At 45.5% G+C, this 13,873-nt stretch overlaps 2 protein-coding genes across 2 annotated transcripts; both read left to right on the forward strand.

The window, feature by feature from the left end:
• The first annotated feature begins 263 nt into the window (after positions 1-263).
• Positions 264-2,381, forward strand: LOC119309594. Its single transcript, XM_037585566.1, has 4 exons — positions 264-629; positions 699-1,163; positions 1,253-1,410; positions 2,168-2,381. The coding sequence occupies exons 1-4, from the start codon at positions 264-266 to the stop codon at positions 2,379-2,381; spliced, it is 1,203 nt and encodes a 400-aa protein (XP_037441463.1).
• Positions 2,382-8,075: 5,694 nt separating this feature from the next.
• Positions 8,076-12,733, forward strand: LOC119309595 (the record flags this gene model as incomplete). The annotated part of the gene is made up of 4 exons (XM_037585567.1): positions 8,076-8,393; positions 8,474-8,911; positions 9,037-9,201; positions 12,473-12,733. Coding segments are annotated over 4 exons (1,116 nt in total), but the record flags the coding sequence as incomplete, so codon positions are not given.
• Between the last annotated feature and the right edge of the window lie 1,140 nt (positions 12,734-13,873).

A 13,873-nucleotide genomic window follows, 5' to 3' on the forward strand; every position in this document is an offset into this window, starting at 1 on the left:
CTTGCGCCTCCAGCCTCCGCGCCCTCTTCCACTCGCGCCGCCGCTCCCGAGCCTGCTGTTTGGGAAGGCCGCACTCGCATCGCACGTCGGGAGAAGAAACCGGCCGGCACTCAGGTCAGTTCGCTGCCATTTGTGCTTCTCGGAGCGGCAGATCTGCTCGTACTCCCGCAATGGTTCGGTTTCTGATTGAGCTTACAATCATGTGTGGTGTAATCATGTGTGGTGTGCGGACTGCGGCGCAGGGAGAGGGGGGCCTGGCGACGATGGCGGAAGACCGCAGCTGGATGTACACGGGCCGCCAGAGCCGGAAGAAGTTCACCCCCGAGTGGTTGGAGAAGACGACCGAGTTCGTGGAGCGCGCCTTCCGCATCCTCCCGCCGGGGCGCCAGGCCTTCGTGCTGTGCCCCTGCGCTCGCTGCGAGTTCAGGCTGTACAGATCGAAGGACGAGATTCAGCTGCATCTGTTCAAGAACGGGTTCGCGCCAGGGTACACGGTGTGGGTGTACCACGGCGAGCGCCACAACCCCCAGCCTGCTAAGCCGTCCGACGACCACCCCAAAGAGAATGGCGATCTCAACGGGAAGAAGGATGGCGCCGGCGGTGGCGAGCAAGCGTCGAAATCAGCGCAGGTTGGTTCTGAACATCCATGGGGTTTCAGAAACTGTAGCTTAAACAGTGGAGGTTTCTGACATTTGCAGGGGACCAAGAAGTGGGTGTGTGCAAGAGGCAAGCCACCAAAGAAGGATCAACTGTGGGCGCGGGCTGCGGCGCAGGGAGAGGGAGGCCCGGCGACGATGGCGGAAGACCGCAGCTGGATGTACACGGGCCGCCAGAGCATGGGGTCGATCACCCCCGAGTGGGTGGAGAAGACGACCGAGTTCGTGGAGCGCGCCTTCCACGGCGTCCCGCCGGAGCGCCAGGACGTCGGCATGCTGTGCCCCTGCGCGCGCTGCCGCAACCGCAACAGGCGGCCGAGGACCAAGTACGCCATGCAGCTGGATCTGGGAAGGAACGGCTTCATGCCAGGGTACACGGTGTGGGTGCACCACGGCGAGGGCCACAACCCCCAGCCTCCTAATCCGTCCGACGACCACCCCGGCGAAGAGAATCTTGACGGGAAGAAGGATGGCGCCGGTGGTGTAGAGCAAGTGTCGAAGACGCAGGTCTGGTTCTGAACATCTGAGGTGTTTCAGAAACTGTAGCTTAAACAGGGGAGGTTTCAGAAGCTGTGTACTTGCCATTGCATTTGCAGGGGACTAAGGAGTGGGAAATGCCCTTGCTTGAGGCGTATGCAAGAAGCAAGCTACCAAAAGAGGATCAAATTAAGTGGAGCTACCAAAAATACCTGTGGGAACAAGAGAAAATCAAGCAGCAGCAGCAGCAGAGTGCACCAAAGACACTGCCATTGCAGTGTCAATACTCGGTAGAAACCATCATTGCTTGCCCCATATGAATTCTATGAACTAGAGTAGAAACACGGTTTGATGTGTTTGCTCTGTACACCTTAACTAGAGAGGGGTGCAGGCTAGCCTAAATTTTCAGCAATGGCCGCCCAGCTTCATGCTTTGTTCGCGCTGTGTCGAATGGGCGGGCGGCTCATCTGCTTGAAGCCTGAAATGCAACTTAGGGAAGAGCAAGTTGTTGCATTGTTTCCTGCCAGTGGTTTATTTTAGACTCTGTTGCTAGCAAACTCTGTTGTGCTGAATGCTGATACAGGTAGATGGTTTTGGAATGACTGTACTAGGCAATCTTCTTCAATAGTGCTATAATTAGAGATACAACACCTTCCCCATTTCATGTTTTCCTGGAACTTCTTTTAGCCTTCAATGTTGTTCCATTGGAAGAAAGAAACGTGTTTGCCAGCTCTAGACTGTACAGCTATATGAATGTTGTCAAGGCATTCAACTTTGAGGACGATCCTCTTGCTTGAGCATATAGATATAGGATCAGCATGCAAGTACTAATATCAGGTCTTGTTGCTATAATCTCACATGGGTTTGTTATTGATTAGTAGTAGCAGTGTAGCACAGAGTACACATTATTGGCTTTTCTCTGACGTACAGTTGCACGAATTTCTGCACTTATTTTTAACTGAAGAATATCTATAGCATACACAACTTGTTAAAAGTTGAGCTCACGTTTCACTTTGCCTGCATATGCCGTAGCGCACCTCTGGTTCGCCCACTGCCAAGCCTGCTGAAGATGAAGGGCGCAATGTCAGCGTGCCGGAGCCTGAACTTGAAGATACGGCAACGTCAACAGCTGATGGCCCTGCAGCTAATCCGGCAACGACAGCCAACGCGCGTGGAGTTCAGATCCCAGCTGCACCGACGGCTCGTCCCAAGCGCAAGGCAGGCCCGCCCGGGTGGCATTCCGTGTAACGACTACCTCCTTTGAATAGCCTCCTTTAGCTCCTCGTGTACTTGGAGGTTAAGAAATGGGCAGCTAATTAAGGCCGATGTAAGCACTAGCTGTGTGGGTGGATTAATCAGCTAGTTAACCTTCTTCTAGATCTCTCCTGCCGGCGTAGTTTTGGGCCTACTGGTGGTCGTCGGCATGCCTCGGCTGTAAGGGTGGTGTACTGCACTTTCAGTAGTTCAATTTGTGGGATCGACAGTTTGTTATGCCTAGTTAACTTTCAGAGAAGTAGGGAGACCGCGTCTTCAGATGTGCATAGTTATGCCTGCATTGGGCACTAGGGGTGATGGGGCAATCTTCTGTGATGACACCGTCGTGTCTGTGGCATCGCATAGGATAAGAATATACTATATTACGATCCAAGTTACGGTAATTAGATCGGCTAGCCACCGTGTATGTGCCAACAGACGACGCGTCTAAAAATCAGTTCCTCCTCGAGCTACTAAGTACAGTAGTTCGCTGCCCGCCGGCTAGCCGTGGGTCATCAACGGTGTAATCTACGTGGCTCGGGATAAAAACAACCTTAACCTCAACCGCCGCATCATGGGTAGGTTTAGGATGGCGACCTACACGGCTGCCTTTGAGAAATCTAATGCAAGAACCATAGATTCGCTTGGAGTAACGAGCTCGCGAGGTTCTCACACTCATCAGTATCAACGAATTTTCTGTAACATTGCCTGGAAAACCCATATTCCCCTACTTCCTCCTCATGGTTGCGTCGACATCTTGCTCGGATCACAGCGCGCTCCTGCTCGTGGGTGCTAGGGGTGCCTAATTAATTAATTGCATTAAGGACTCGGTTTCCAAATTGATTAATCACAAAAAAAAATACTCCCTCCTTTCCGGTTTATAAGGCTTATCTCAATTTTTTTGTTTTTCCAATTTAGAGGGCTCATCTCCATCTCATTTTTAGTTTCCAATGCACATTAAATCTTTGCATGCAAGAATTAAAAAGGAACACATCAATGCATGTAATGTTCCTACTCATCTAGTGGCCAAGCATGCATGCACTGTAATTAATCCAAATTAATGCATGAGTTTAATTGGGTAGTTTTGTAATGTACGAGATACATTCCTCCACTCACAAAATGCTTTGGTTGATGAGATTTGAGATTTGAGCCCTATAAACCGGAAGGGAGGGAGTACCTATTTAATTGAACGTAATTAATTGCATATATACTCAATTAATTGTATTAATGTCTTCATTTCCAATTGATTCGGTGCTCGGTTTTCGTATTATTTTTGCATTAATGGTTGCATCCCAACGACGACTTCGTCCGCATTCCCCTTGATTTCCAATTGATTCGGCGCTCGATTTTCATATTATTTTTGCATTAATGATTGCATCCCAACAACGACTACGTCCGCATTCCCCTTCATTTTCAATTGATTCGGCGCTCACTTTCCATAATATTTTTGCATTAATGGTTGCGTCCCAACGACAACTACGTCTTTTAATAGTACACTAGAACAATGACCGTGCGTTGCAACGGGATATAAATATTCTAGTGCGTTAGCTTGTGATTTACCTGTCCATAATATGCGATTGTGTAAATAAATGCATTATCAAATTATGTCCATGATATACCTTATATTTTAATCATAAGTGATTTATCTGCCATAGTATGTGATTGTGTAAATAAATGTTCATCAAATCTGCCCGTGATTTATCATATATTTTGATCAGAAATTTGGTGAGTAAATTAAAAAGAAATTAGTTCAGAAGGTAAGTAAATTAAGATGATTGATTATTGTACAGGGAATGTTGGACGAAGGGATGATGGAAAGAAAGGTGAAATGGGAACCTTACATTCTTTTTAAGTAGTGAGAAGTAGTGAGATATACAGATGTATTGAGCTTCTCGTTGTTTGGATTATGATTACGTGGCAGCTTGCGGAGAGAGAAAAATGAACAATTTATCCGCTAGAGTTATGTGTCGCCCGTACAAATTCATTTTACGCCTTGCCTAGAGCGCGACAATATTTCGCCGGCTCAATGTTGTAGTTGTGCACGAGATTTTTCTGTGTGTTATTTTTTCATAGTTTTCCATCGGCTTTCTTCCGGGTTTCTTCAGATTTTTTTCTTTTCCCCTTTTTCTTTATTTTATGTCTATTTATTCGATTTTCTTTTTCTCCATTTTTTTCTTTTGTTACACATGTCTGATTTTTTCATATACATTGTATATGTACTAGAAATATTTTGCATACATGTTTAACATTTTTAAATAAATGATTAACATTTATTTAAATATATGTCTTGATGTTTGCTTGTTTTCATACACATTGTATAATTTTTGTATACATCTAAAATATTTTTAGATGCATTTAACATTTTCTAAATACATGATTCTTTTTTCAAATATATGTTTCTGAACGGGTTTTCAAATATGTGTTAAACATTTTACGAAAGCACAATGAATTATGTATTTTATTGACATGAAACTTAAACCATGAGAACATTTTTACATTGTATAAATATATGTTGAAATGTCACAAACATATTTTTGAAATGCTTGAAATGTTTTTAAATGTAGAATACAGTTTTTACATTGTACACGTTTTTAAAATTGCCCAGAAATGCTTTTGAAACACATGAACATCGTTGGAATGTCACATACATATTTTTTCTAATGGTACAAGAATTCCTAAAAGTTGGGAGAACATATTTTTTATAAAGAATAGTTGAATTAACGTTTTCAAATGTATGTATTTAGTATTTCTCAAAATATACAAAAGTAAAAGAAAAGTGAGTGACATCATCATGACGCGAGCCTGTTGGAGGCTACTGGGCCAGGCCACTACCAGCAGGCCCGTTGATCGTAGGGCCCCCGACCGAGGGGAAAGACTGCATGGGTCGCTCGATTTTTGCTGCATTGGAGAAAAGAAATTGTGTACTCAGGTGCACGTAGGTGAACACAGACAATGTGTTTTTTTTTTAGTCATACTCAGCCAGCAGGCCTAGTCATATGCAGCCAGAGGCCCCCAGTCAGCCTTGTTCCGATCCCCCAACCCCCTTTGGGCCTGTTTATAAAAGGTAATATAGTTTCCACAACTTCACCATCGAGAATATTGAGACGCGATGATAGATCATCATATCCATCGTGCATCTCGCCATGGCTGCCGGTTCCACTATCATATCAATCTCGGCATTCCCTATTTGGCGCTGTAGGCGCTGGTTATAGCTGTTTCCGCAAACCGGCGCCTGCAGCGGTGCTAGCTGGGCTCAGCCCAACTACTATTTCCCCCCTGTTTTGAAACTCAAAAAAGGAGACGAAGGGAAAATATGGGCAGCCAGGAATCAAACCAACTATCTCTCTGTTGATAGCTAACTCCACAAACCACTACACCACCGCCCTGACTTAGGAAAAAGCTCCTTTCCGTCTTTTTACACATACAAGAAATGCTTTCTATGTTTTATGTGTTTTTCCACTTTCTTTTTTTGTTTCCTATTTTCTTATTTACTTAAATACGTCAAATGTTTACAAATAGACGATATTTTTTCTAATTCATGAACTTTTTGTTTAAATCGATGAAATTTTTTCAATTTGATGAACTAATTTTCAATTTCAATGAACTTTTTTCAAACTTGAGTAACTTTTTTTTCAAAAATGAATGAACTTTTTATCATTACAATGAACTTTTTATCATTACAATGAACTTTTTATCATTACAATGAACTTAAATTAAAAATTTATGAACTTTTTCTAAAATCAGATGAACTTTTTTTCTAATCCGATGAACTTTTTTTGATTTGATGACTTTTTTCTAATCTGATGAAATTTTTTTGCTTTGATGAACTTTTTTTAAATCCAGTGAATATTTTTCAATTGGATGGACTTTTTTTTTCAAATCCAATGAACTATTTCCAATTCGATGAATTTTTTCAAAATTGATGAACTTTTATCAGATTTGTGAACTTTTTTGTTAAAAATCGATGAACTTTTTTTTAATAATATATGAACTTTTTTTCACAAATATATTCAAAATTGTAAAAAACTGGAGGCCGGTCTTTTTCCTGAACCAACAGCACAACACAGCCCGTAAAACAACCAGCAACGCGAGTGTGTTTTTCTTCAGCGAGCGAGCGAACCGAAGGGAGCGAGGGAGCAATCTTCTTAATGGGCCGCGACCCATGGCTTGTTGCTGTAGGCGCCACTTCACCAACGGGCACCTACAGGCTACAACGCCCAATAGGAGCTCCCATCAATCTTATCCGTCCACCCCCCAAACTTATCTCAAGGTAAAACCGTATGCCATAAGTCTGTAATCAAAATAGATGAATGGAAAACACTGAGTACATTAGGGTTAGTTCTTTTTTGATTCAATCTTTCTCTTTCCCATTCTTTTGAGATTTTCCTTTCATAGCAAATGCAACCGCTACTAGTTTTGTAGTACTAATCAATTAGTCATGTACTTGATTCTAATAAAAAATGATAGGATTGATCATTAATGTGACACACTACGCATAATCCAATTACTAATCTCGGTACAAATTCTTCATTGTGTGCTCTCTGCTGCTACTAGCATGTTTGCAAGAAAGACACAATGAATTTAAAAATTTTATTATAAGAAATACTCTCTCTGTTCCATAATATAAGTGCAAGTTAAAACAACTTGCAAAACGATCTTATAGTATGGTACGGAGGGAGTACTAGATAAATGATACTTTTTGGTAGAAGATGGGGTCCGTTTATTGTTTCAGTACTGCTATTACTCTTTTAGCATTACTATTTGATATATTTCTAATCATTGTACAAAATGACACAAATTTGAATCTATAGAACTACTTGATTGTATGTCTAGTATATTAGTTGCTTAGTTATACAGGTTTTTGCACCTACAAAAAAGAGTTATTCATTTCGTTGGGAAAAAAAATCAGTCATATTTTACATTTCGCATCAGGGCCCCAAATTCTTGGAGACGGCCCTGACTACCAGCTCCTGTAGGCAAGCCGAGCTACTGTCTCACGGGAACCAAGACATAGCCGCGCCCCACTTTAGCGCAAAGAAAAAAAAGGAAAAAAGATTTTTTTTCTCAAAAAAGGAAAAAATATGAGCATTGCAGTTTAGTTTCCCACTGGAACAGGTGCAGAGAAGACAGAAATTCATCTTCTCGGGCTTCTCGGACCCATATGCTGATTTTGCTGCGACTCTTGTAGATAGGCCCAGCTACAAGCAAATTAGGCCCAGGCGCTCAGGCCTTTCGGGAATACGTACTTGAGCAATACGCCAAGGCGTCTCTCGCTCGGCAAAGGCTTTGCCGGTTCTATGCCGACGGTCTCCCGCCACCGCGCCATCGGCATACCCCCGGCTGCAATCGCAATGCCCCCCCAAACCCTATATAGCCCGGCTTACTCCTCCACTTGCGCTTCCATCCTCTCCCACTCGCGCCGCCGCTCGTCTCCGCGTCCGAGCCTGCCGTTTAGGAAGCTCGCGCTCGCAGCCCACGTTTGAAGAAGAAGAAACCGGCCGGCACTCAGGTCAGTTCGCCGCCATTTGCGCTGCTCGGAGCGGCAGATCTGCTCGTACTCCCTCAATGGTTTGGTTTCTGAGCTTTGACATCATGCATGTGTGTGCGGACTGCGGTGCAGGGAGGGTCGGCTCGGCGACGATGGCGGAAGACGGCAGCTGGATGTACACGGGCCGCCAGAGCAGGAAGAAGTTCACCCCCGAGTGGCTGGAGAAGACGACCGAGTTCGTGGAGCGCGCCTTCCGCATCCTCCCGCCGGGGCACCAGGCCGTGCTGTGCCCCTGCGCTCGCTGCCAGTTCAGGCTGTACAGACGGAAGGACGAGATTCAGCTGCATCTGTTCAAGAACGGGTTCGCGCCAGGGTACACGGTGTGGGTGTACCACGGCGAGCGCCACAAACCCGAGCCTGCTAAGCCCAAGCCGTCCGACGACCACCCCGGAGAGAATGGCGGTCTCGACGGGAAGAAGGATGGCGCCGGCGGTGGCGAGCAAGTGTCCAAGCCGCAGGTTTTGTTCTGAACATAGGAGCTTTCAGAAACTGTAGCTTAAACAGGGGAGGTTTCAGCAGCGGTTACTGACATTTGCAGGGGACCAAGAAGTGGGCGTGTGCAAGAGGCAAGCTACCAAAGAAGGATCAAAAGTGGGCGCGGGCTGCGGCGCAGGGAGAGGGAGGCCCGGCGAGGACGGCGGAGGACCGCAGCTGGATGTACACGGGGCGCCTGAGCAGGCAGTCCATCACCCCCGAGTGGGCGGAGAAGACGACCGAGTTTGTGGAGCGCGCCTTCCGCGGCGTCCCGCCGGACTTCGGCATGCTGTGCCCCTGCGCGCGCTGCCGCAACCGCAACTGGATACCGAGGACCAAGTTCGACATGACGATGGATCTGGGCAGGAACGGGTTCATGCCAGGGTACACGGTGTGGGTGCACCACGGCGAGGGCCACAACCCCCAGCCTGCCAAGCCGTCCGACGACCACGGGAAGAGGGATGGTGGCGCCGGCGGTGGCGAGCAAGTCTCGAAGCCGCAGGTTTTGTTCTGAACATCTGAGAGGGGTTTCAGAAACTGTAGCTTAAACAGGGGAGGGGAGGTTTCAGAAGCTGTGAGAAATATGTCCAGGTTACTGACATTGTGTACTTGTCATTGCATTTGCAGGAGACTAAGGAGTGGGAGATTTCCCATCTTGAGGCGTATGCAAGAGGCCGTCTACCAAAGGGGACTGATCAAATGGAGTGGACCTACCAGAAATACCTGTGGGAGCAAAAGAAAGCCAAGCTGCAACAGCAACAGCAACAGAGTGAACCAAAGGCAAAGAGGCTGGTGAGTTTACCTGTCTTAGTGCCATTGCAGTGTCAATACTCGGTAGAAATCAACGGTGCTTGTCAGAAACATTATTTGATATGTACACCTTAACTATAGGAGCGCAATGCTAGCCCAAATTAAACCCATTAAGTGTGGCCCAACCAGCTATGCCATGTGACGCAAGCTGGTTGGCCACAATGGAAAAGCATTTGAAAAGAAAAGATGGAGGTGAGCAATTTTTTAAAATACTTTTTTTAGATGAAGATGGGACTCATGTATTCTTTTTAAATGGAGGGCTATGCAAAGTGGCCCTTACTGATAGGCGGCGGTGGTATTTGTTTTTCTTTTTTACTTTTTTTTTAAGATGGAGGTGAGAATTTTTTTCTAAGCTATTTTTTTTGATAGAAGTGAAGATTTATGTATTTTTTTAATAAAAACGTGCAGTAGGGTGACGCCGCAACCACTAGTTTGCGGCAATGGTCGCCCAACTTCATGCTTTGCTCGCGCTGTGTGAAACGTGTGGGCGGCTTATCGCCTTCCAGCCTGAAATGCAACTTTGGAAAGAGCAAGTTTTTTGCATTATTTCTTGTTAGAGCATCTCCAACAGCTACACAACGCGCGGCGCGCTAAAAATGTGTTTACATCACCGGAATTGTGACTTTTTGCGTGCCTCGGAGCACGGGCTCCAGCTGCCGTTGCAAAATATAGCGCGCACGAGTCACTCCAGCAAGGGCTGCAAAAATACTGCACACGCGCTCAGCACAAACAACATATGCACTCCAAACACAACCAAGAAGATCACACACAAACAAAATAAATCAACAATAAATAGTTTAATTTTATTATTACAACTCAAACAAATAGTTTATCTTGCAATACAACAAATAGTTCAACAATACAATATCAAACATACAAATCATGATGCTCTTTTTTGGCCATTTCATGCCCACCGCTCCTCGATGAGATCCTTCTGAAGATTATCATGCGTTTCGGCACGTCGAATGACATGATAGGAGGCAACAAATCGGGCCACCCTCTCAGCCCTCTGCCATTGTCGCACTGGATGTCCCAAGAGCTCATACTGAGAGTAGTCTAAATCTTGGCCACGCTCATTCTTGATGACCATGTTGTGCATGATCACACAAGCGTGCACGATGTACGGAAGCATTTTTTTTATTCCAAAATCTAGTTGGTCCTCTCACAATGGTGAATTGGGCTTGCAAAATGCCAAAAGCTCTCTCCACATCTTTCCTAGCTGTCCCCTGAGCATTGTGAAAATCTAGATTTTTCTTACCTTCTAGTTTTTTCAATGGTTTCACAAATGTTTTCCACTTTGGGTAGATGCCATTTGCAAGATAGTAGCCATAGTTATATGTATGACCATTTGCTACAAACTGCACCAGTGGCAGTTCACCATTTGCAATCTTATTCATGAGTGGTGATCGATTAACAACGTTGATGTCATTCAAAAATCCAGCCATTCCAAAAAAACATGTCAAATCCAAGTCTCTTGATCGGCCACCACTTTAAGGATTATAGTGGAACCTTTTTTTTTACCGTGGAATTGCCAATGACATGCCTTAGGACAATTTTTCCAACTCTAATGCATGCAATCTATTGAGCCAAGCATATCTGGGAACCCGCGGGCTTTGTTCATCTTCAAAAGCATTGAGGCGTCTTCTACATTGGGAGATCTCATATACTCCGGGTCAAACACTTCCACAATTCTAACTACGAAGTGCTTGACACACATGATGGCTTGACTCTCACTCATGGTCAAGTGGTCATCAACTAGTTCAGTCGGAATACCGTATGCCAACATACGCAAAGCGGTTGTCACCTTTTGAAAGGTGATATGCCCGAGTTCTCCGGCGGCATTCCTTCTTTGCTGAAAAAACCGATCATGGCTCGCCAGTTTCTCTCCAATGCGCCTGAACAACTCGGTGCTCATCCTAAACCGGCGCCGGAAATACGACTCGGGGTATGTGGGATTCTCCACAAAATAGTGCCTCATCAATCTGTTGTCAGCATCGATCTTGTCCCTCCAAATTTTCTGCCGACCTATAACCGAACAACCGTGCTTTGGTTTTTTATTGATGTGCATAGCTAGGATCATTGCAAGGTCCTCCTCCTCTTCAATATCAAATTCTTCTTAAGAAAAATCATATGACGAACTCGTCTACAATGTTGAATTTAAACTAGTCTAAAAACTGCAAAAAAAACATGCATCAAATTCATGTAAAAAATGTGAAAGTGAAGCAATGCATACCTTGCAAGCGTTTTGCCGAACACCTTGTGGGCGCCGCGCGGCAGTGGGCGGCCGGGCGCTGTTCGTTAGAGGAATGGCGCGCGCGAGGGGCAGCGGCGACTAGAGGGAGACGGAGAACGTAGCGGCGGCACGGGGATAGGCCGTGGAAGCGCCGAAATGGTCGCCGGAACAAATGGGGTGGTGCGGGCGGCGGCGCCAGCGCCTGGATTGGGGTAGGCAAAAGTCGCGACGTGGGGCGCTCGAGTGTGCAGCACGCGGGAGCGGGCGCAACAAATAAACGGCGTGCGATGCCGTTGTGCCCCGCGCGCTAAACAACTTATTCCGCGCGCGCGGTTTTTGCGCCTCCGCTGGAGCGCCAGGAGCGGCTGCGCGCGCAAAAAAAACACAAAATTTTCAGCGCGGCTGTTGGAAATGCTCTTGTACCGGTTAGTGAGACTCTGTTGCTAGCAAATTCTGTAGTGCTGAATGCTGATACAAGTAGATGGTTTTAGAATGCTGAATTCTGTAGTTAGTGAGACTCTGTTGCTAGGTAATCTTCTTCAATAATGCTGAAGTACAATATCCTGAAAGATACAAGACCTTCCCCATCTCATGTTTTCCTGAAACTTTTTTTAGCCTTCAATGCTTGCTGCTCCATTGCAAGAAAGAAACATGTTGTCAAACGTATTTGGCTGTTGGTACAGCTATATGAATGTTGTCAAGGCATTCAACTTTGAGGGCGGTCCTCTTGCTTGAGCATATAGGATCAGCATGCAAGTACTAATATCAGGTCCTTCTTGCTAAAATCTCACAATGGTTTGTTATTGATTAGCAGTAGCACAGAGTACACATTACTGGCTTTTCTCTGACGCACAGTTGCACGAATTTCTGCACTTTCGTTTAACCGACGAATATCTACACTTAATAGCATATGCAACTTGCTAAAACTATGTGATTCTTTCAGCTCACGTTTCACTTTCCATGCACCTCTGGTTCGTCCACTGCTCATTCTTTTAAAACTATGTGATATGATTCTTTTAGCTCACGTTTGCTGAAGAGGAAGGGAACAATGTCAGCGTTCCGGATCCTGATGAACCAGCGACAACAGCTGATGGCCCTGTAGCTAATCCGGCAACGACAGCTGATGGAGTTCAGATCCCAGCTGGACCGACGGCTCGTCCCAAGCGCAAGGCAGGCCCGCCCGGGTGGCATTCAGGTTCAGACTGGGTCAATTGACCCATGTAACGGCTACCTAGTTTAAATAGCCCCCATGACCTACTGATGTACTTGGCGGATAAGAAATGGGCGGCTAAGGCCGATCGTAAGCACTTGTTGTGTCGCTGGATTAATCAGCTAGCTAATCTTCTTCTAGATCGATTTCATCTCTGCGATTTCAATTTGTGAGCCATCTAGCAAGCAAGATCTATGTAGCTTACAGTTGGTATCAGAGATCCCACGGCACCACCACGATACCCGACTTTGAGATCGGCGGCGAGCGGTGGCCATGGAGGGTCTGTCGACCAAGGGGTGCGGCATCTATGAGCTCCTCCACACTGACTTCACCAATGACCTGGATGAGAAACTTAAGGGCCAAGGTGAGATACCCTCAATCCATGACAAAGTTTCTCGAGGTGAATACTGCTACGCTCGATGGCCTCATCACGACAAGGGTTGACGGCATCCGCGAGTAGATGGCATTCGACCTCGACCAAATCCATGTCGAGATGAGCAAGGAGAACCAGGGCAGGGTGGATGGTTCGTCGACCTCATGCAACACTGGGAAAGGACGCGGTGGTGCTCTCTGATTCCCTTGGCTTAGAATCTGGTTGACGGGGGAAGCACATAATACTTATGCCCCTCCTCCAGTCAGAGATGCATATAATACATATCGAGGTGATTATCTCAGAGAATTCGGGGCTATCTGGTGTAAACAAGGATAGAAATGTGTACAAAAATACACTCACCAATACTCACAATGACTTTTTTTTAACATACACAATGATTGTTTTTTAATTACACTGTGAAAATTAAATGATTGGACTAAGTAGACGATGACTAATTTTGAACATTATTTAAATAAATGTGATTATTTAAATACACTTTGAACACTAAATGACTAAACAAATAATGCTTATGTATCTCCAGCAAAATCATTTATGTATTCTCCAAAAAAAATACAATAAAACAAAAAATGAAGGAAGGAAAAGAAAAATGATAAATGAGCAAACAAAAAAAGGTCTAGTATAACGCAAGAAGGCCTGGACATTCAGCCCTGCCCAGTCAAACACGGACTGACGTGCAAAGCCACAAACTTGGTTGGGGAGCAAAGAAGGAAAAAGGAAGCCAAGTTGGGTCTCGTGGAGCACGATGACCAAGCCAAAATATTGTGGAGGCCTTGGTTTCCAGGATATCGAGCTTTTTAACCTAGCTCTACTGGCAAGG

Source organism: Triticum dicoccoides, chromosome 5B (genome assembly GCF_002162155.2).
Source record: "Triticum dicoccoides isolate Atlit2015 ecotype Zavitan chromosome 5B, WEW_v2.0, whole genome shotgun sequence".
NCBI classification, from domain to species: Eukaryota; Viridiplantae; Streptophyta; class Magnoliopsida; order Poales; family Poaceae; genus Triticum; species Triticum dicoccoides.